Source organism: Triturus cristatus, chromosome 9 (genome assembly GCF_964204655.1).
Source record: "Triturus cristatus chromosome 9, aTriCri1.1, whole genome shotgun sequence".
Taxonomy (NCBI): domain Eukaryota; kingdom Metazoa; phylum Chordata; class Amphibia; order Caudata; family Salamandridae; genus Triturus; species Triturus cristatus.
Window position 1 is genome coordinate 533,010,347 of NC_140592.1, and position 23,717 is coordinate 533,034,063.

General features: G+C 45.3%; 1 protein-coding gene across 1 annotated transcript in view; it reads left to right on the top strand.

Annotated features, from left to right (window-relative positions):
* Nucleotides 1-23,717, top strand: part of ATG2A (autophagy related 2A) — a 2,561,659-nt gene that overhangs the window by 1,913,328 nt on the left and 624,614 nt on the right. The window contains exon 34 of the mRNA XM_085625535.1: nt 3,402-3,503. Coding sequence (XP_085481661.1) covers nt 3,402-3,503 — 102 coding nt within the window. The remainder of the gene's footprint in view (nt 1-3,401; nt 3,504-23,717) is intronic.

A 23,717-nucleotide genomic window follows, 5' to 3' on the forward strand; every position in this document is an offset into this window, starting at 1 on the left:
GTACTTACCACTAGGCCTCTGTAAGCCCATAATGGGTGAATTACATGGGCTCCCCATAATCTCCTTCAAAATACCTTGTTGGATCATTGTCTTTATAACTGGAGTAATTCCAGGACATGGTTACAGGGGTCAGGTTATATTGCAGAGTTCTTGGGTACTCCACAATAGGCTTTATCTCTATATGGACAGGCTCAAATCCTTTGAGTCCAATGTTGTTCCCTGAAAAGTCCCTAACTCCCAACCTCACTGTACCTCTGAGATCTAGGGGTAACTTCACTTGTCATCATAGGGAACGGCTCATCTGTTGGGGTTTGATTAGCAAATGTAAAAGCAACATTTTCATCATGTGTTTTGAACCTTCACACTCTTTGGGGTGCAATAAACGGTGCAAGTCAGCTTACACAACATATTCTGTCCCAACAAACTCACAGGACTCAAAACACATACCACAAACTGGTGATGCTGCTCGAAATTCCATATTTTTATAGCTGTATCATTGGTTATGGGGTTTGTCATTTATTTGCAACTCCTACAACATGGATTCTTTTTCCCAAGAGGAGTAGCTTTGGAACTTCCACTGTTCTACCAGTAGAACAGGTAGCACCAGTATCAGCCAGAAATGATATGGGGTAGCCTTTTATCTCACCGTCTATAAAATTACCACTCTGGTCTACCTCTAAGACTGCACCATGCATGCAATATTCCCCCCCAACTCAGGGATTGTCAGGCTGACCGATCCGAGCAATAATTGTCCCCCGTATCAAACATGGGATACTGCTGGAAAGGATTTTTATTCTGGAGAGCATTCTGATTCATATTTGGAACTTGGTTTGAAATTAATCTAGGGCCTTTGGCAGCTTGTTGTGGCATCTGGGTGTTGCGGAACTTGCATCACTGGGGCTTGGGGCACATTGACATTTTGAGACCTTAGTCTCTGCACATTTTGTGACTGCACTGGGTTATTCGGAGGCTCTGCAAACCCTGAAATTTCACCCTGATGAGCAGTATTAAGACGATATTCTCGCTTCCAGTGCCCCAGCTTATTGCAATATTGTCAGGGGTTGGATTTCTTCAAAGTAGCTACATTAACCCTAGTACTCGGGTCAATTGGGACACCACAACCTCTATATTGGGACTGAATTCCAACTTGCATCACAGGAGTTCTCTGCTGAGAGACTTGTTGCATAGGAGGAACATTTCGTATGAAAGGCTGACTCTGACCCTCTCTCTTAGCAGCCTTCATTTGCGCCACTATTAATTTCTCCTTCTGTTTCTTCTGCTTTATTTTAATTTTGTCATTGCAGTACTTTGCTTATCTCAAAATCTCACAAACTGACGACTTCAGCTAACAAATCAAATGCTGCTAAATCATCATGCTAACTTCAGGCACTGAACCCGTCACAAACCTGGGCACAAAATATCCTTGCCCTCCAGTGTCTCCGTACCACTGTACTGCATGAATGCCTGCAGCAATCTCTCATAATATGCATGAATCGACTCCTTGGGTTCTTGGTTCGTCCCGTGAATCTTGACCCAGTCAATATCGTGGGCCAATACTTTCTGATTACTGTGGATGATGGCTCGTACGTCAGTGGATCTCTTATCGGCTCTCTCTCGGGTCATTCTGTGGCTATTTTACATTCTGTCCACAAATCACTCAGAGCTACAATCACATCACAAACAAGGTATTTAGATCAGTCTACAAAACCTTTGAGATTTGCACATGGACATAACCTCTGCTGGGTGCTTCCTGTAAGGGAAAACTTGTGTTCGTGGAGTAGTCTCTTTTTACTACCTAAAAAGGTTCCAAATCAGAGATCTGCACACTGTTACCTCCAATTGTTATGTGCCCTGGCATGCTGCAGATGCCCTAGCGAGCCATATGTATATATGAGTGCTATACCTCCATCAATGCTCTGATACTTTCAGTGACCATTTTTTATAATACATAGTTTCTTTGCAGGACATTTGTACCTCAGGCATCTCCCTCTCCTTTGTAATTTGGTAGACCCAGCCTGAATCATATACTGGAGTTGAAATGTTGACAATCCCTACCTACCTTTAGTCACTCAATTATTATTGGTCTTTTCATTATTCTGAACTGATAAATGTCTGGCTATTAACTCATATGTGTCTCTCTGATCAATGCTACATTGTATATAATTGGGCATGTCACTCTTCTTTCACCATGCCACCTGCTGCTTGAACTGTGTATCATTTTGTATGACTGTTATCCATAATACAATGTATATGGAATTGATATCTGGCAACATATTTATTCATTTCAGCCGCCACAGTGTAAAAAGGAGAAACACAGTTACAGTGGAGGCTGCTTTTGCATATCTTCATCAAAATGACTTGTGGGCATAGGTGGCATTTGGGCAGTGATTTTCTACCCATGTCTGTTTGTAATGGAGCACAAATAAGCATCAAGTTTAACAAATTTAACCTCAGTTTGTGATGCATTGCCTTAAATATTGCCAGCACATCACTGCCCAGGTGTTCACTTATGCCGGTAAGTCGACCTGGTGCATGTATAGTTCCGCAACACAGCTCCTTCTACAACTGTCCTGTAAAATGTAAATGTATAAGACCTGTCAGGGCCCCTTTCTCTTGGCTCGGTTTATGGATGTCGTTCCCTGTGCACTTAGGCATGAATATGTCCTACAAAATTCTCCTGATTGAGCCGTGGTTAACTTGAAGAGAATATGAACATTTATTTCTCCTGCTTTGTAAAAGCTACATTGGCTCCATATGAGATCAGGCGTCAAAATTGAAATAGTGTTGACACAAAGAGCTGTTCACGGTAACAGTTGAACATGTCTCCTGGTTCTTTACAATCTTGTCTGAACATGAAGATCTATAGTAAAAGATTACTTTTTCCATCCCACCCCAAAGGTTTGTGAGAAACAAGCTGGTAGCAGAGGTTTGCCAGCAATTGCTTGTGGAACTGGAACATGCTTCCAGATATTCTCAGAAAGAGAAAATAACTCCTGTCTTCCCGAAAGACACTGAAATATATTGTTCGGCATAGTTTCCAGCTGGTACTTCCAGTGCTAAGTTGCAATTTTTGCTTTCTTTAGTCCTGAAAAAGTGTATTCAATGATTGATTAATTAAAAATACAGCCGCAGTGTCATTTTCACATTAAGTGCACTCTCTCTGGCTTGATCCTCCAAAAACTAAGGTAAGGGATGGCATAGGGAAAACCACAAGCAGGCCGAACCAACAACCATGTATATTTCAATTGAATATCTCATTGTAATGGGGCACATCAAGAGAGCAAGAGGATACTTTAATAGCACAAATCCTAAATGGGATTGTTTCATGAAGAAATGTGCTACTTGGAAGACCCCAGTCTAAATTTGTTTTAATTGTTGCCATTATTTGGATTATATTCTAGTTGACCATAAAGGCTCTCCACTTGTACCCCGAGGCTGGACTGGGGGGTCCAGAGTGCTGTCTCCGTGTTTCTCTTATGCCACTTCGTCTTAATATTGACCAGGTAAGTTCTGAATTAAATTTTTCCCAATGTATCTTTCTATTTGTATCCCATTCTCCTGACATTCACCTATGCCCTTGCCTTCCCTCAGATAGATTTCTATCTTAGGATACTGCAACTCCTTCACTATAAAAACACCTCACTATGTTTGTCTTATTTGCCAGTTACTGTGACCTACCAGTTGGTACTCTTTGTTAATGTAATGCTATTCTTATTTCTGATTTGTATTTCTAACCACAGATTTTTCACCTTGTGAAGCCCCCAACAGTCTGGAAACTCTTTACATTAGCTCATGTGCTTTGGTAGTTGACATCATTGGCCTCTTCTGCAACAGTGTCCCACCTCTGGACGTTTTGACAAGGAATCGCTGATAAACGCTACTCCTGCTTTTTGACAGCAGCTCCTCATTTTCCTGGCTGGATCCAGAGGCTGCTCATTCCGATTTCTGTATTTACTAAAAGTTGATTTTAAACGTTTAGGCAGTGTACACGAATGTTGCCTCCTTAAACGTGAGGATTTAAAACCATGTCGCAAAGAGATTTAATTTACAGACCCCCCCAACTTCTATCTTTTCTGCCTTGGCACCTGATATGACATTGCAAATCCTGTGACAAATGTTCCCTGAGGCACCCGAAGGCCATGAGAGAGCAAAAAGCCAAACTCAAAAAATGGGATTGGTTCCTTTCAAAATCCCAAGGGTGTCCTTGTTCTTGCTTACCTTCTTCAGGTTTGTCAAAGTCTGAGGGAGAAGTCTAAGGGGAAACCAGAAAAATAAACAAAACTGTTCACTCTTTAAATGCTCTCATTCCAGAGAGAGGTCACATAGTCAACCTCAAGTTCGTACCAGATGCTGAATTTGGAGCTGAAATGCCATGAGATTTCTGGTCATTGTCTGCTTTGAAGCGCATTGTGGCCTTCAGAGAGAACTGAATACTGCAACTTTTCGAGATGGCTGTTGATCCCTTTGGTGCACCTGCAGGTACAATGGATTGGCTGAGGCCACCAGCTAGATTTTTCAACAGCCCTTTCCTCAGTGCCAGCTGACCTTGCGCTTAGTGAGCCTGATCCACCTCTGACAACTGGCCATCCACGAAGTGCTCTGCCAAACGCTCCTCCTGCTGCTATTTCATCAGCACTTCCTATGGCTCCAGTGGTATTGGATACAATGCCCATTGTGGATCTGGAGCAAGGGATTGCCCTATGTCACATTACACCATTGGTAAAGCCCAGCTTCAATTGAGGAAGCCTCTCCTCTGGTTCCCTTTTGTCACTATTAGCAATACCATATTTTTAAGAACATTTGGACACTGACACTCTCTAAGGTCTCTAGCATGTTCCACATGCCAAAGAAGAGGAGGAAGATTGCTTACCCCCTAATTACACCGACTTTCAGAAGACCTGTGGTTTGGATACCTCAAAAGAATCTTAACTAAATTTGCCTTGGGGCTCCCCTCAGAGGAGTGTGCCTCTTATGTTTTAGTAGTTTGTAAGGCTGTGGAGGTCTCAGACTTGCACGTATGGAACAAACATCATCATCATCAAAGTCTTTATTCGAATTAAAAAAATAATTCATACAAGACACAATCAATAACACTATTATAAAATGTCACAATTACATAAAATCTTTCCAATAAATAGATAAAAATTGTAGATAAAAGAAGTATTAAACGTTGAAGCAGACGAGATGATGAACCATACGCATCAATAATAAAAACAGTGATTTAAACGAGGTGACAAACAAATGGTAGGGAAATTTAAGGGCCTACCTAGATGCCTTCTCAGTACAACGAAGGGCTTTTAGTCTAAGAGACCATGCCCACCCCAGGTATTTGGCTAGGCCTATTGAATGAACTGTTAGGTTGCTTGTATGTAGGATTCTGATAGCTACAACAGAACTCCTTGTGCCCAGTAGTTTACATAGAGGAGAGAGCCAATGACGTCTGGGAGCAGCATATGCAGGGCAGACGAACAAGAAATGACCAATGGTTTCTTCTTTGGCACCACATACAGGACAGATACATGTGCTTTCACCAAACCACCCACAAGTTAAAGCCCTAAGTGGGAGGGAGCCTGCTCTAAGTTGGAAATAGAGTTTCCTATCCTTTGGTGATGTGATCAAATCCCAAAAAGGTTCTAGAAGGGGTGTGACCTTTGCCTCTAAAAAGCGGCTGGTCATCGAGGGGGAAGTGAAAGCACCCCACACCCTGTGATTTACCTGTTCCCAATAAAGTGTTTTCAATAGCCTTTTGGCAGGAAACTCAGCGTCGACTGGGTCGTTCCATAAGCCTTCCAACCCCAAAGCTTTTAGGGATTCTCGGAGGTTCCTTAACCACTTAATTTTATGAAACTTATCGACCTGAATTACGTCCATGATACCCGTTGCGTAAGATCGGAGCTCCGGTGTGGTCCATAGTCTCCTCCAGTATAATACTGGGCGGAGATTGGTCAAATCTTTAATGGCCTTTCTGCCTAGATCATAACGCAATGGGACCATTGGCGTACTTTGTGGTAAGCCTATAATAGAAAGAAAAAATTTGTTTTCAACAACAGTGAGGGATGTTAATGTGTCAAAACCCCAGAGCTCTGCTCCGTACAGGACTGAGTTTAGGGCCTTTGCCTCATAAACTTGTAACACTGGTTTGACAGGTTTGGTAAGAGATTTTGTATACTCTTTAACCAGCGTTCCCGTAGTCTGGGTGAGTTTCAACGTGGACAGTTCCAAATGTCTGTTCCACCGGTTGTTGTGGGACACTTGAATGCCCAGATATGTGAAGTCAGTTACCTCCTCCAGAATTTGGCCGTTCATTATAAGCTTACCGGGTCTGTAGCTTGTGTGTGGGTTGAAAGTCATAAGCTTGGTCTTTGAGACGTTGACCTCCAAGCCGTGATCTTTGCAAAAGTTTTCAGAAATTGACAGAGCCCTTTGCATGCCGCTCGGGGTTTTAGACACTATAAGAGTGTCGTCGGCAAACATTAGTATTGGTATAGGGGCACCTGCCAATTTTGGAGCATCAGTGTTAGCCTGTAGCATATAATCAACTACTCCGTTAATGTACAAAGAAAAAAGTGTTGGGGCCATGGCACATCCTTGACGCACGCCCCGCTCAACGGGAAACTCGGTGGTAGTTTCCCCCAGGCCACCCCATTGTATTTTTGCAATGTTATGCTCATGCAGTCTTCTGATTAAGGTCAGGAGTTCCAGGGGTAGACCGAGCTTTTCTAGAACCCTCCACAACCGCTCTCGGGGGATAAGGTCAAAGGCAGCTCTTAAGTCCACAAAAGTGACGTAGAGACTGCCTTTGCCTAGTTCAACAACCTTCCAGAGCAATTGCTTAAAGCGAAACACCTGGTCCACGGTGCTGGTAGATTTACGAAAGCCCGCTTGAAGACTAGAAAGGATCTTATTTGCTTCGATCCAAATAAGTACCTCATTCAGTACCATCCTCCCAATGACTTTTTGCGTTGTGTCAATTAGGCTGATGGGCCTGTAATTCCCTGGGAGGCTTTTATCACCCTTTTTAGGTCTCGTCTGATTCAGCGCTTGCGCTGATCTGGCCGAGACATTTTGTAAACAGGCTTTTTCAAAGTGCTGCCGTGGCCTAAAGCTACAGTGCACGTGAACGTGCACGCGCGCCCTCCGTTGCACACGATCGTAATCGCGTTTGCGATCACTTTCACTTTCGCGGCCGCGTTGCCAAAGCTTGTTTTTAATTTCTCATGGTGACTGGCCCTTTTACTCCGGTTGTTACACGGTACTGTGCTTAAGTCAGTCAACACTATTTTCTTTATAGAGTTTCACTAACTGCAGGCACAACATGCTTTATTACATTCAATGCACCATGCGCGCGTTCACTTTTCAAGCAGCCAGGACACAGGCTTGAACCTGGCTCCCCAGCTGCAAAGTCGGCGGCTCTGTAAGGCCACAATTTCTCCCGCGCTTCATGTCGCACTTTGACTCATTTTAAGTGCTGTACATATCCAGCCTTAGTATCACCGAATGCAATCAATTTATTTTAAAGCGCTCGAACGACTTTTGGACGGTGGGGCTGGAATCAGCTCAATTACATCTCAGACAGCAGCTTGAGTGGTTGTTTTTAGTGTGAAGTGTGGCGTTCTGCTGAGCTGTTGTGAAAAGCTTAACAGGTGTGACGTCATGTACAAACCGCACCACAACAATTTAAGCAGAGTCATAATCAGGGTCACTGGAAGCATGCGACAGGAGAGGAATTCATTATGCTGACTGAATTACGAGGCAAGAAAAGGCAAATTATGCAGCGTAATTCGGAACATTTTGTGAGAGGATTACTTCATCATTTTTTATTTTTTACCCTTGTAAGCACTGTTTTAGCAAAGTTTTCAGTTTATTAGTACCACTTTAAAGCGCTCGAACGACTTTTGGACGGTGGGGCTGGAATCAGGTCAATTACACCACAGACAGCAGCGTGAGTGGTTGTTTTTAGTGTGAAGTGTTTTAGCAAAGTTTTCAGTTTATTAGTACCACTTTCATATTCAAATTCAAGCTTGTTTTACTTTGCTTCCATTTCTGTTACGTTTTTTCTGCCTTAGTTCTTTTTTCATTTCTGTTTTTATCTTTCTTTTCATCTTCCTTTCCTTCAGTCTTGGTTTTCAATCTTTCTTTGTGAACTTCCTTTTATCATTTAATTCCTTCTTTCATGTTCCTACGTTTCCATTTTCGTTTTCATCTCTCAATACTTCTTATTTCTGCCTTTTACACCATTATTTCCTTAATTTCTCCTTCATTTCATTGTTTTTATCATCTCTACCTATGTATTGCTGTCGATTTTGTTTTTCTCTTCCTCTCTTTCTTGCACACTTTCTGTTTGCTACCCCTTTAATTTACGCTTTTCTGTTAAATGTATTGATGTATTGATTTCTCCTGTACTCTCTGTCTCTCTTTTGGTGTCTGTGGTTTCTATAGAATTGCTAGGCCCTCGGCCCTTTCGTGTTATCTGAGTATTTATGTGCTTCTGTCTGATTGCTTCCATTTCTGTTACGTTTTTTCTGCCTTAGTTCTTTTTTCATTTCTGTTTTTATCTTTCTTTTCATCTTCCTTTCCTTCAGTCTTGGTTTTCAATCTTTCTTTGTGAACTTCCTTTTATCATTTAATTCCTTCTTTCATGTTCCTACGTTTCCATTTTCGTTTTCATCTCTCAATACTTCTTATTTCTGCCTTTTACACCATTATTTCCTTAATTTCTCCTTCATTTCATTGTTTTTATCATCTCTACCTATGTATTGCTGTCGATTTTGTTTTTCTCTTCCTCTCTTTCTTGCACACTTTCTGTTTGCTACCCCTTTAATTTACGCTTTTCTGTTAAATGTATTGATGTATTGATTTCTCCTGTACTCTCTGTCTCTCTTTTGGTGTCTGTGGTTTCTATAGAATTGCTAGGCCCTCGGCCCTTTCGTGTTATCTGAGTATTTATGTGCTTCTGTCTGAGTTTCTCTTGGACTAAAGGCAAAGAGGCCATAGAGACTACATAATTAATTTAATTTAATGATGATATTTCCCAATCATTTATCAGGGGCCCCTTTGAAGGTGGTGGGAGCTCTGGGCAAATGCCCACTTTGCCCATGCCTCAAAACGGCTCTTATGATTGGAAGCAGATTTAGTCTATAGCTCTAAGTCACTTAACTGCCAATGATGTTCTGAACTCTGATTGCTGACTGCCATCTTGCCTTGTTTCTAAAAGTCTAAGCTGGCGCTGCCTTCAGACACCCTTTGCCAGCCTGGCAGCAGTGACATTCCTCTTGTGATAACAGTTTATGACTTTTATGGTGGTAAAAAAAAAAGTAAAATTAGCAATGAGTCCCCAACGCTGCGAAAAAAAACTCTTAACACATCAGGGTATTACTATCTTGTTTTGCAGAAACAACCACACTACTCTGAGAGTCTATTTCAATAAAATGTAAAAAATGATGGACAGCTTATTTGCTCTGAAAAAAACCTGCTAGAGTTGTGGGGGGCTCCAATTCATACGAGGACCTCTGCCTCTATGCAAAGAATAATGATTTATGAAAAAATCATCCCTTTGGCAATTTTTGAAGCATGGTTTAACGTTATATTTTGATTAGATTACATGTAAGAATAAGAGGAAAAATAGAAAAAAAGAGATAGGATATTTTGATGAGATTCAACCAATGTCTACACAAATAGAAATATGATGTAGCGAAATATGCCTCCCTTTCTAAAACACTTGCAAATATCTCAGATGCTTGCATCAAATGTTTACACATATAGAACGTCAAGTTCACAGTCAAAGACAATATCTAGTTTAAAAGGCTCATGGGCAATGGTTTAAATGAGGTACTTTGAAAAAACATGATCAAGACGAACTTCTGTGTCACTTTTGATGCAGCATTAGGATTTACCCACCAAACAGTATTATCTACCACCAACAATTTACAGACAAAATGTAATAGAGAACGATTCTCTTTGGACTTACTGTTTTTAGGATTCTACATCAATTCATCAAAACAATACGCATATTTAAGCTTCCACACCCATATTGTTTCCCAAGTTTTACTCAGAGACCATTTATATGGAGGGATTTATTGACGGCTAACAGAAACAAGCATTTGCAATGCAATAGGTCTCGCATTTACGCGAGTTTGAGCGATTGACATTGCAAATGACAATGGCTTTTATTTTTGTTTCCGTTTTTAAAACCAAAATAAAAGGCATTGTCATTTACAATACCAATAGCCTAAACTCCTGTAAATGCGAGACCTATTGCATTGCAAATGCTTGTTGTATATTGGGATTATAATGGCACCCCCCCAGGATTTAGGTACTGGAGCGCCTTCAGCCACAGCGTTCGCAATAAGGGTAATGTACTTGCTCCAGGGGGCTTTGTTCTCCAGGAAAAGATCGGAAGGTACACCATCCAAGCCAGGGGCCCGCCCTACAGCTACGCAAGAAAGGGCGGCTAAAACGTCCTTGGGGCTAAAAGGCCCGGGCGAATAAAAAACATATGGAATTGGGCCCGAGGTTATATAATGGGGGTCACGAGCATATTGGGGTTTGAAATAGCCCAACCAATCTTCTTGTGTGACGTGATTTGAGGGGTTTTCAGGTAAGCCTCCTCTGCCCCACTTTAGCACGTTCCAGAACAATCTAGTGTCCCGGGCGTAGCAGGCCTCCTTCAGATCCTGCCAGAACAATTCATCCCATTTTCTTTTTGCTTGGGCGAGGCTTTTCTTATAAGCAGATCTAGCTGATTGAATAAGTGGTGTACTCCCACTAGAGAGGGCTTGAGCCAAAATGCATCTAGCACTTTTACATTGTTTATCATACCACCTTGGTTGCTTGTACGATGGCTTGGTACCCTTTCTTGTTTGTTTTAAGAAAAAGGCACGTAAACCCTCAAAAAATGACTCGTGTATTCTTGTCGCTTGCGCGTTTTGGTCTTTACTTTTCAAGACATCCTCAAGGTTAGCATTAATTACAGAAAGATTGTTATTAATGCGAGCTATTACTGATTCATTAGACTTTACTGAGGTCCATTTGAGCCTCCGCATATCATTTGTTGGCACACATACCGAGGGGACCAGAGTTAGTTCCTTGATCAGTGAGCAGGGTTTTCCCCACCAGCTGTGAGAAACACAAATGGGGTTATGGTCACTCTCTAGTCTTTGCTCCACCAGCATGTCTATAGGATGGCACCACAGCCTCAGACAGCAAAGGACATAGTCAATCCTACTAGATGAACGGCCGTTATCAAAGGTGGATGCTCCCAGGTTGTCTCCTTTTGTTCTTCCGTTCAATGCCCGAAGGCCGTTTTCAAGGCAAAGTGCGTTAACCTGAACTGCTACCGTGGACCACCTTTTGATGGGAGGTAACGAGAGCACTGGGATACCCCAGTGTCGGTCGTCATCGGGGTCAAAGCCCCATTCTGAGTCAGAGTCTAGGAGGGGTTCGAAAGTAACATTGAAGTCCCCAGCTACGATCAAATCCCTATTGCACGATTTGGATTCTATGAGTGTAGTTAGAATGTCCAACTCGCTTGACTTTTTCCCTTTCGTGCCCCGAAGATAGATGTTATATATGTCCAGGGTACCCTTAGGATCGAGAGTTAATCTCACTAATTGGATATCCAGGGACCCAGTGTCAATCACATCAACGCGTGAGAATAGATCCTGGCGAGCCCATATAATTAGTCCACCAGAAGGGCGGCCTTTCGGACCTTTGGTTGCTGGAACATAAAAATCCAGATATCCCGGCATGAACCGAGCCTCAAAGGACCATGTTTCCTGAAATAGGCAGACATCATAGTTGTTAATGAAGCTGACCCATTCAGGTATGTCAAGTTTCGTCTTAATACCAGCCAGGTTCCAAGACAAAAGAGAGCCAGAGTTATTGCCAGGCCGTGTAACAAGGGGCTCAGTGAACCGGCTAAGGACATTTGCCCTCTCTCCCAGCCTAGGTGGAGGCAACAATATGGCCCTGGGTGTTGGGTGTGATCCTGACCGAGCCAGGGAAGTAGCTGCCTGGGCGTCTATGGGTGTACTATCGTTTGCCCCCGATGTCATAGAAGGTAAGGGAGATTTCATACTGTGAAATTGTCAATGGCAAATACCTGGAGTGTAAAAATAGTTTAGGTCATGGACCTCTATTCCAGAACTAGGACCGTAAGGTGTATATTCCGTAATAAACCTAGAGAGGCGTGGATCTTTGAAGTTGACAATGATACAATCTCCCTGGATTTTTTTAGGTTGAGAACCTATCCATTGTACCCTTCTAGCAAAAAGAATCCGACCATTCAGTTCGTTCGGAATTGGTCTATGAATGTTAAGCCAATGGCTTACTTTATTTTTTAATTGCTCGAAGGATTCATTTTTGCTATTAGGGAGTTCGGGGACACCCGTTAATACCACAACGTAAGGAAAAGATTCTTGTGGTAAGTGTATTTGAGTCGGGAGTGACCTGATTGCATTACCTAGGGGAGGAATATCAACAGTCGTGCTTGGACTTTCTAAATTCATGGTGTTAGTGCCCGGGGGTACATTACTTGGCCAACCCTCCCGCCTCAAGGGCTGACTATTTTGTAGCGCTCCCTCCCGCCGTGGTAGATGTTGGTTATTTGGCGGTGGCATAGAAAGATCTGTGGCTAAACCAGTACCTGTAGTAGTAAGAACAGGGGCAAGGGGAATGCCAGGTGGGGATGGTACGGCAGGAGTAGAATTTGCTCCATGGGTACAATTAATTTTGGGTATATCCCTGGTACACAGCTTGACAACATTCTTAAGTTAACAAAAGTTATCCAAGATGGATTGTTCCAATTTGTCAACTTTTGTTACAACCTTTTCGATCCTTTCCAGTAATGGAGAAATTAAGGATCGTACTATGCGTTCTAGCTGAGAGATTATGTTGTTATTATCAGGTGAAGGGGGAGCAAGTAAACTAGTTTCAGTCGTAGAATGGTGGGCACTAGTACTTAAGGTGTCAGGGAGTACCGTGTTTCTAGATGCTTTGGGTATTTTCGCCTGCCTACCACCATCCTTAGCCCCTCCCCTTTTCCTTTTCTGAGTGGCTGCACTGGTGGATATAGTGGGTCTAGCCCCTGCTCTAGTCCGAGGGCGGGGGACATTGGGAACGGGTGAGGGCGCGACTTCCTCCTCTAGCGCGACATCCGTGGTAACTGGAAGATTTGTCGGCCTACCAGAGGGTAATGACAAGTGCTGAGATGAATCAGACGTAGAAAGTAATGATGCCTCCTCCCGCTGCTGCTCTCTAGGAATGTTTGGTGATTTAGCGAGAGCTAGCAGACCCAATGAAGAGCGCCTGCCAAGCAAGGGATCTGACGAAAGGCGTCTTTCAGTGATGGCTATCTCGTGTTCCAATACCGAGACAGCACGTGTAATGAATTGGTCCATAGTCCCAACTGCTGTAGAGGGGGCCGTGAGACGCTTCCCCTTTCCAGCCATTTGGCACGGAACCAGACAGGTCAATAGATAACGACAGTCACAGTTTATCCAAATGTCAGTGATCGAGAGACTAAAACTGCAACGACTTACTTCTGGCGTCTGGTGTCAGGAGGGGGGCCCAGCCCGGCCTGGTCGGCCCCGGACGGCCACAGACGGCCCGCCCTTTGCCCGGGCTTATGGAACAAACAAAAAACAGTGTTCTGACCCAGCCTGTCTGTTTAAGAACACTTACTTTAACGAAACCCTGACTAGTCTGATTATGGCACCTTAGAAAAAATTATTTCCTGCCACATCCACGAGTCAACCTATTCCTAGGTGATCTGAATTTCCTGACTCTACATCCTTTCCAGGATCACTTGGCAGTTCAGGCCTCAACTAGCAAGGTTAATTCAAACTCCTTTTTTTCTCCTCCTATTGAATATGGAGTCAATAGGCTAGATTTGATGGGCAAGAGAATTTTCTTATCGGCCAGTCTAGTATCGCACTCCTTGAATGCCATTTGCCTTCTGGGTCATTGCACCCTCACTCCTTGGGGCATGCAGAGTTTTATCCTCATTGCCTGAAGGGTCCCATAATTATTTTGCCCAAGGAGTTCAAGATGGTCAGGACACTGCTAAATACATTTTGAATTCTGGTTTGGACACTACTGATTCTGTTGCTCATACCATGGGCAACATTGCCATTATCAGGCGTCATGCTTAGATGTGTTCCCCTGGGTTTTCTTAGTTAGTGTCCACCTTTCTCTCAGGTAAATGTATTTTGATGGTAGTAGTTTGTATTGGTATGAAAGCCAAAGCAGCTCTAGAGTGATAAGTACACCATAGCTAGGGCCTGTTCCCTGCTTGCCAATTCCACCTGCAATACTGAAAATTCAGGAGCTTTTTGATGGGTCTTTACTATTGCCGGAAGGAGCCCTCAAAACCTTTCCAACAGCCAGTGCACACTTTTCGCGACTTCAGGGACTGGGTTTTGACAGAGGATAAGGTCAAAGGCAGCAGTATCAGCCCTCCTCTTCTCCTGTCACAACCGCCAAGCCTCCTCAGTACCCATCGAACAACTAGTTGGGTACCAGAATCCTACATTGCCCACTCTACCGGCACTTTGTTACATTGGAGAAACAGATCCTTCAGATCGCTCAGTTTCCTTTCCTGGTCACCCTTCCACTCATACCTCAGTTAGCCTCCAAACACTGGCCTAACATTCACATGTTCTCACAGGAGGAGTCCTGATGTTACTCAAGTTGATTGTGATCAAAGTGGTACCCGATAAAGAAAGAAGAATATGATGTTGCTCTCAGTTCTTCCCAATACCCCAAAAACATAGGGGCCTGAGACCGATTTTGGACCTCAGGTTGCTGTACTCGCTTCTCGAAAGGCTAAACAATCAGAGTGACATCTTGTGACTACATTTGGTTTACCTTGGACCCTGAGGATTGGATTATGTCATTGGACCAGTTTAATGCTTATTTTCATGTACTGATCCTGCAGTCCCACATGAAGTATCTCCGCTTTGTGGTGGGGTCAGAACTCTTTCAATTCAATCTCCTGCCCTTCCACCTTACATCTTCCCTATGCTGGTGGTTGCAGCCTATCTTCCCAGGTCTGGGATACATGTGTGCCTGTACCGGTACCGGTACTACTAGCCTTGGACTACCTATAGATGACGGTGCCATTGATGTCCACCCTAGGGCTCAGTATCAAGATGCCAAAATCTTGTCTTCAGCCTGTGTGGGGGATTCTATTTGTAGTGGATATTCTGTACACTTAGACACCACGCCTTTCTGAGAACCACTAGATTTTCAGGGGATGCCCAAGCTTTACTCATGGACCTGCCCTTTGCTGGCTCTCACCTCTATAGCGAGAAGGCGGACTCAGTGTTGGAGCACTTTAAGGACAGCAAAGCTACGGCAGGTCCTTGGGCCTATCTATGGCCCTGCACCAACCCCAGTCAGGCTTTCACCTTGTTCAGTTGACAAGGCCAGCAGGCTTCTTGTCTTTTCGTGGCCGTCAACATGATTCCCACAGACCATGTGGGACCACCAGCTAGGTCGAGTCAATCCAACTAGTGCCCCCCCAACAACAGTTAATTATGAATTCAATATACATTAAAATTACTATTACCTGCTGCCCAAGCCATTCTTATAGCTTCAGGGGCCTGGAATAGTACTAATTGTCACACTTGTAGGAATGGGATGGTTAGTAGTTGTGTTGTTACTATAATTGGCAGAGCTGGCAGAGATAATGTATGATGCATGCTGCCATAGCTTCCTGACAAGAGCCCTGGCACTTATTTTTTTTACAAATTAAGCACTGCATCAGACGGTGGACCATCCCTCTTTGCTCCACCAGGAAGTGTCAGCTCTTTTAGCCGAAGGGGCCATAGAGAAGGTGCCTGCATCAGAAGTAGGTTGTGATTGCTATTTCCGCTACTTTCTGGTCCTTTAAAAGGACAGAGACCGTTGTCCTATCCTAGACCTACTCATTCTCAACGTTTTCCTGATAATGGAAAAGTTCAAGATGCTCACCTTAGCTCAGGCCATGTGTGCCCTGGAGACTGGATGGTGGCACTGGACTTGCAGGATGCATGTTTGCATATTACCTTCCCTCTTGCCCACAGGCACTAGCTTGGGTGCATGGTGGGCCAAGCACACTTTAAATTTGACGTGTTCCCCTTTGGCCTCACCAGCGCCCCTTTGGTGTTCACCAAAGTGATGGCAGTGGTTACAGCGCATTTGCGGTGGTCAGGCGTTCCAGTCTTCTCCTCCCTCGACGATTGGCTGTTAAAGGCAGTCTCGCCGTAGGCAGTCGTCTCCCACATCTAGACTACGATGGACCTCTTGCATTTTCTGGGGTACTCTATCAGCATGTCAAAGTCACACCTGACTCCCTATCAGATGCTCCATTTCATCTGGGCTGTTCTGGAACCAGTGCGGTTTTGGCCTGTCCTTCCGAACAGCGATTCTAGGATATTCAGGCTATGATATCGACGTTACAGCCTTTATTCTAGATTTCTTTGAGGCTGGCTCTGAGGCCTTTGAGCCTCATGACCTCTTGCATCCTTCTTGCAACACATGCCCATTGGCATATGAGGGCTCTTCAGTAGGACCTGAAGTGACCTCAGCATCAGGGGAATCTCCCTGACCTGGTCCCTATCTCTAAGGGAACTGCAAAAGACCTGCAGTGGTATCTGACGAACTGTGATTGGGTAGACGGCAGACCCCTCTCCCTACCCCAAGTAGAGCTGACAGTAGTGACAGATGCATCACTCCTGGGCTAGGGCGGCCATCTGGGAGAGGTGGGACCAGAGGTGTCTGGTCTCCCGCAGAGTTTGGGCAGGTGTGGGCAGAGCCTTGTTTAGATTTGTTTGCCACTGCTGAGAATGTCCAATGTCAGTAGCTTTGCATTCAGGAGTTTCCAAGGCCATTCCCACTCTGATTGGGCACAGAGAGTCTGCTATCCCAAGCTCCTGAGCATGCCCATCTGTCCACCATTTAGGCTACCCCTTCAGGAGGATCTTTTGTCACAGCAGCAGTGCTGGTTCCTGCACCTGAACCTGTGTATGCTTCGCCTTCATGCTTGGAGATTTAGCAGCAACTGTTCACAGCTTTCAACCTTCCTCCCTAAGTTTCTGATGTTATTCTGGCTGCCAGGCATCCCTCCACTAAGGCTGTATATGCCTGCCGTTAGGAGATGTTTGTGGCATGGTATACATCCAAGGCTGTTGATCCTCTGTCTGCACCCTTATCCCAAGTTCTATTGTTTGTTCTTTCTTTGGCCCAGCAAGGCCATGCTATGGGAACAGTTTTTTTTACATATCTTTATTGGTTTTACAAAGTAAACATAAGAAGAATAGCAGGGCCAAAACCTAGCCCATTACACAATAATAACACACTGCAAGTACCCCAACACAGCCGCCCGACCACAAAAGTCCAAATGAGAAAGAAAAGATCATTGCATAACAAAATGCCCTACACCAGCACCCCACCATATATCTGCGTACAAACAGTTATCTCATTCCCGGGGCAGGCAAATTCAGCACAAGCATAAACCCAGCCATAAGCACATTGCTGCTTCCCTCCACCACCGCTAAGCCACCAACCCAATGCACCCTCACTGAGATGCAATGGCGCACACTCCACTGCAGTGACAAGAGTCTCAGCTTCATGGCCAAGAAAGGAATATGTCAAGAGGAGCACAGTAGATAACCTAGGGGAGATGCATGTCTTTTTTCACCTCCCGATTACCGAGGTAGCGGTTCTAACACATCAACCACTGTACAGCCCACCCCTCCTGCGGGCCTCCGCCAACATGTCAGCCTCAGCTTTTGTCCACTTTATCAGCATACAAAGCCAACTATTTACCTCCGATGACTTCCAACCAATAGCAATTTGGCTCTTATACAATATGAATGCCCAATCAGGTAACTTGTAAAGGTATTTATCACCCTTGGCTCTGGGCCTAATGCTCAACTGGCACAAACCCGGAGTAGACACCACTACTTCCTCCACCGGATCGGAAGTAGTCTGCGCAATCTTATCCCAACCTCACCCGATCACCGAGCACCCGGACACCATATGAAGAAAGTCTGCATCCACCGTCCCACATCTGGGGCACCCAGAATGGGTTCTTGGGTACATGTCTGCGATGCATTGCGGTATGAGATATGTCTTATGGAGATAGTTAAATTGGGTAAAGCGGAAGTGCAGTTTGCAAGAGACCTTCTTGACCTGATGAAGGGCCTGATACCATTGTGTGTCGGAAAAATGACATTGAAAGGCCAGCTACGAACTGTCACGAACCAGACCGTCAGTTGTGTTGCCCGGAGTAAGCAGTGCTATGTAAGTGCGGATATAACCCTTTGCGCACCACCATACGACAGCACAGTGTAGAGTAGCCTTCCTATAGGAGGCTCATTGCACCCCTGCACCCAGTACCCAGAGATCGCATGATGAACAGCATTGTAGGCCAAACAATGTCCCTTTGATAACTCGTAAGTGTCAATGAGCTATGGGAAAGACCCAAGAGTGTCCTCTACATACAAGTCCCCAGCGTGCACTACACCCACCTCCCTCCAACTCGTGACACCATGGTGGGTGACAACTCCTTGAAAACTGCTATGTGCCAAACAGGGATCAACGGCGAGTGTGGGGGGGGGTGGGTCCCTCTCCCCTACGCCTACCTCTGCCAACAATGCTGGCGGATCCTCATCTGGAGGTGGGGCCCAGGGGTCGACAGCCAGGTAAATATAAGCATCTGGTGGAGATAGCTAGCCATAGATTCCTTACCTGTGAATATTTCAGTTGTCAGGCTGGATCCATAAGATATTTCTTAAAGCTATACCCCCGCGCGCCGGTAGGTAGCGTCAGTCGGCTCCGTGTGACGAAGTCGTCCATGACGTCCGCTTCACCTATATAGGCACCACCTCGGCGCGCTGACGTCAGTTCTTTTCTTTTTTTCGATGTTTTGTCGACCCTTTTTTTGTGTGTAGGTTTTCCTCATATCATTTAAGACTACTGGTTTCAAGCCATGCGGTGACTGTCACTCCACAATGCTGGTGATGGACCCACACCTGGGTTGCCTCTGGTGCCGGTAGTGCGACACGACTCAAAGTCATGCTCTGATTGCCGGACCATGGCTCTGAAAGCTTTGAGGGAGTGGTCCCTAAAGCTGCTTGTGCCCCGGCACTCAGCACCATGTCATTCTCCCTGGAGATCTTGGTCGAGAGGAAGGTCCGGGCACCGCTCCGGGAGTCCCAAGTCTTTGTCCTCCCACTCAAGGTCTTCAAATCGGTCAGGTAAGAAGTATAAGAAGTTGAAGTGTGCTTCAACTTCTCCCCGTCTGTTGGCCGATGTGACGGAAGAGTCTGGGTGCTCTAGGCTTCGTTCCTCGAAACCAGCGCCTGGGTTGGTTCTGCACTTCCCATGATCCGAAGCAATCCCCACCCAACTCAAGGAATTTTATGATACCATGAGCCTCATGTTTGGGTGGCCTGACCCTGCCGGCATACCTTTGGGCCCTGCAGGCTCCAAGGGGTCTCCATTGGGATCCACATCGGTGGTGTCGGCCTCGATGACCCCCCATGGATCTGGTGATGGGTCCGGACCAGCGCCAGTCATACCAATACAACCTTCCCGGGTGCCATTCCTGAAGCCGAGAGTCCAAATGGCGCCAGCTCCATTCTTATCGCCAATGACCTGGATCGGTGCCTGCCGGCACCAATTCCGACAGAACCCTTAGGTTCTAGGTCACTTCCTCAGCCCTATTCTGAAGAGCTAGGAATGGAGGAAATGGGAGGGGTCACTGGATCCTTCACAAGACCCGCCTTATGAAATGACTGGTATGAGGAATTGGGTGAGGCCAGCGGACTGGATACCTCTCCGTATTCTGGCCTGATTTCTTGTCTGCTTTCTCCCCCTACCGTGGCTATGGAGGAGGGAGCTTCATACGCTATGGTGATGCGAAGGGCAGCTGAGGTCCGCCCAGGTTCAGCTCCGTTTCATGACAGTCAAGACAAATATCTTGATGGAAGTCCTGCAGCCTGGTGTCTCCTCCTATGAACCCTTGCTGCTTTTAAATGAGGCCTTAACTGATGTTCTGCTGGAAACCTGGTCCCAGCCCAACACAGGGGCCCCTGTGATTAGGAAAATTGTCTGCCTCCATCGCCCTGCACTGGTTGAAGCATATTCCCTCACCAGCCACCCTACCCCCAAGAGCTTTGTGGTACAAGCCTCTATTTCCCAAGGCGTGTCCCCTTCTGCACCCTCCACATAGGGAATCCAAGAGGGTGGGTAGTTGGGGCAAAAAATAAATTCTTCCACCAGCCTGGTAATGCGATCGGTGAACACTGCATGTTTATTGGGCTGTTACTCCCACACTTTGTGCGAAACTGTTGCGCAAGTGCTGCCACAGGTCCCGAAGGAGGCCCGGGCCATCCTCTGCCAAGCAGTATCAGACGGTAGACATGTGGCAAAGTTTGACATTCATTGTGGTCTCGACAAGACCGACTAGCTGGCCAGAGCGATTTCATCAACAGTGGCTGTTCGACCCTACGACTGGTTGAGGACTTCTGACTTTTCATGGAATGTCCAGGCCTTTCTCATGGACATGCCCTTTGATGGAACCCGTCTCTTTGGAGACCAGGCAGACCTGGCACTGGAGATCTTTAAGGGCTTACGAGCTATGACCAAGTTGTTGGGCTTCTCAGTGGCCACTTGCCTCCAGTCTGCCTTTCGAGGCTATGGAAGGGGCTTTCAGCCGCGCCAGCCATACCCCAGCCACAATCCCGTGCAGGATCAACAACCTCTACGGGACCATGGGCATGGCTTGTTTTGACCCCGTGGGTCGGGTGGCCAGAAGTCTGGTCAGTCCACCACCCCCCCACAACTTCAACCTCCAAGCCTTCCTAGTCCGGGCCTTCAGGATCATGGGTGGCCAGTTGTTGGCAGGATCAGCCATCATCTCCACCACTGGCACAACATCACCTCGGACAGGAGGGTCCTCCAAATAGCCCCTCCCCTACGAGACTACCCCTCTCTCCATGCCTTCCGCTTACGACCAGCTGACAGAGGACCACCTGACTTTGCTTCAGGAGGACGTCATTACTCTCTTGGCTAAAGAAGGCATACAGAGGGTTCCTGCTCCATTAGTAGGCTGTGGTTGTTATTCCCGCTATTTTCTAGTCCAGAAGAAGGAAAAGGGCCTGTGTCCTGTCCTAGGTCTGCCTGCCCTCAACTACTTCCTCAAAAAGGAAAAGTTCAACTTGCTCACTCTAGCTCAAGCATTGTCTGCCCTTGACCCAGGAGACTGAATGGTAGCGTTGGACTTGTACAACTCCTATTTCCACATTCCAGTCCTGCATGCTCATTGGTGCTACCTGCGCTTTACAGTTGGCCACAAGCACTTTCAGTTCACCATGCTCCCTTTCAGCCTCAGCAGCTTCCCTTGGGTGGTCACCAAGGTGATGGCGGTGGACGACTGGTTGTTGAAGGCGAGCTCACCCCAGGCCGTCGTCGCCCACCTCCAGACTACTGCAAACCTCCTGCATTTGCTAGAGTTCTCTATCAATGTGATGAAGTCACACCTGACTCCCTCATAGAAGCTCCCTTTCATCTGAGCTTTTCTGGACACAGTGCAGTTTCGGGCCTATCCTCCCGAGACGTGGGTCCTGGATATTCAGGCTATGATACTGATGTTTCAGCCTCTATCCTGGATTTTCGGTAAGAATGACTCTGAGCCTGCTGGGCCTCAAGGCCTCCTGCATTCTGCTAGTGACCCTTGCCAGATGAAGGTCCAGTGCGCGCAGCATCAGGGGAATATCTCTGACATGGTCCAGATCTCGAAGAGAACTGCACTGGACCTGCAGCGGTGGCTAAATTATCGTGATTGGATCAGAGGCAGATTCCTCTCCCTTCCCCAACCAGACCGCACAGTCGTGACAGATGCGTCACTTCTGGGATGGGGCGGCTATCTGGGAGAGGTGAAGATCAGAGGACTCTGGTCTCCGGCGGAATCCGGACTCCACATCAACTTGCTGGTTATTCAAGCGACTCTGCTTCCCTTTCTCACGCTTTCCTTTTCATTTTGACCCTTGCCCAGTAGGGCTCTGCACTGGCCACTCTCAAAGTATACCTGTCGGTCCTGTCTGCCTTCCTAAGGCTGCCAGACCAACCTTCTTTATTCAAATTTCCCATTGTAAATAGATTCCTTAAGGGCCTTGAACATATGATCCCACCTTCTTCTTTTATTATGCCTCAGTGGTACCATAATTTGGTTCTCATCTTCCTAATGTGTGCTTCATTTGAACACCTGCACAATAGCCCCCTCCGGCTGCTTACTATTAAAAAAGCCTCTTTAGTTGCAATTTCATCTGCCAGGAGAGTGAGCAAATTGCAGGCTCTTCAAGAGGGTCCCTGTTACGGTTCCACAAAGCTGCACAGCCGTGTAATGGATTAAATCCAATGAATCAAATTTATTTCATTTTTCTTTGCTTTAACGTTTTACTCCTTTCACTTTCACCATACTTTTCACCTTGGTTCAATTCATTTTATTCAATGTATTACTTTCCGTATTCCAAAGAGCACTCAGAAGCATGGGGTTTATTCCATGTCATGATTTATTGTCAACAATCCAATGCATTTCGGGAGAAACACTCCCTTCGTCAGGGACATCTAAAAGTATAAACAAATACATATCTTTAAACGCTTTATGCCAGTATTAATTACCAATATACTATAACCTCACAAATTGCATTTATCAATCGTTCACATGCCACTAATCATTAACATTTGCTGCACTTTTATATTGGATGCATTAAAAAGCCGTTCGGTATTCACTTTTGTTTAATAGCTGTGTTGGTGCACCCTTAATTCACCGCCTAACTACCTTAAACAGAAATCCCAAATTATCACAGTTCTATTACGGTCACATTTTTAAATCTGAACTTACCATGACATGTAGCCAAATCATATTACTTAAAAATGCATTCCCATTCGGCCACCTCTATGTAAAATGATAACCATTTTTTCATTTTCCTAGCGTGCAGTAGCACGCATCTTCATTGTTCCAAAAAGCTGGTTCGAAACTCGCTCACCCTTATATTAGTATATGTTCCCGCCCTCCACAATGAACAACAGGTGATACCCTATGAGAACCTCAATCTCTTTAACGCTCTCAATTTGGAGTTCCTTATTCTACCAGAATGCAATTCTTTTTATACTCCTCCCCCCAGTTTGTTTTACATAATAACTTGCAGCCCTTAGCCTTAAAAAAAACATGCAATTACGACTCCATAACTTTCTCAAATTATCCCGTGGTGTCTGGCATTAACTCATCTGAATAAAACTTAAACTTCCACTATGATGCCTGCGAGATTTTAATAAATACTTTTCCGGCATGGCACGTAATTCATCCCATACTTCCAGTGACCTTTACATTGCTGCTATTATTTCAACTTCCTTTTTTTCAATATTTTTCACTGTGGGTGCTATCTCATGAGAGACGAAAAAGTTCATGCAATGAGTTCACAAAAAATGAGATGCACACCGGTTTACTCCATTGTTTTTCTTCATTATTATTAAATTGCAGCCTCCTTACTTGACCATCTCCCCTGATAAGTTGGTGCTTCTCACTATGGCCTCTTTCTTACTGAAAGTGTTAACACCATTCCATGCAGGGCAATCTGGTACTGTGCCCACTTTCTATGCTCCTCTGCACCTCACTAAAGAAGAGGAGCGACTCCACCATCTGGACCCCAAAAAAGCGTTCTCGTTTT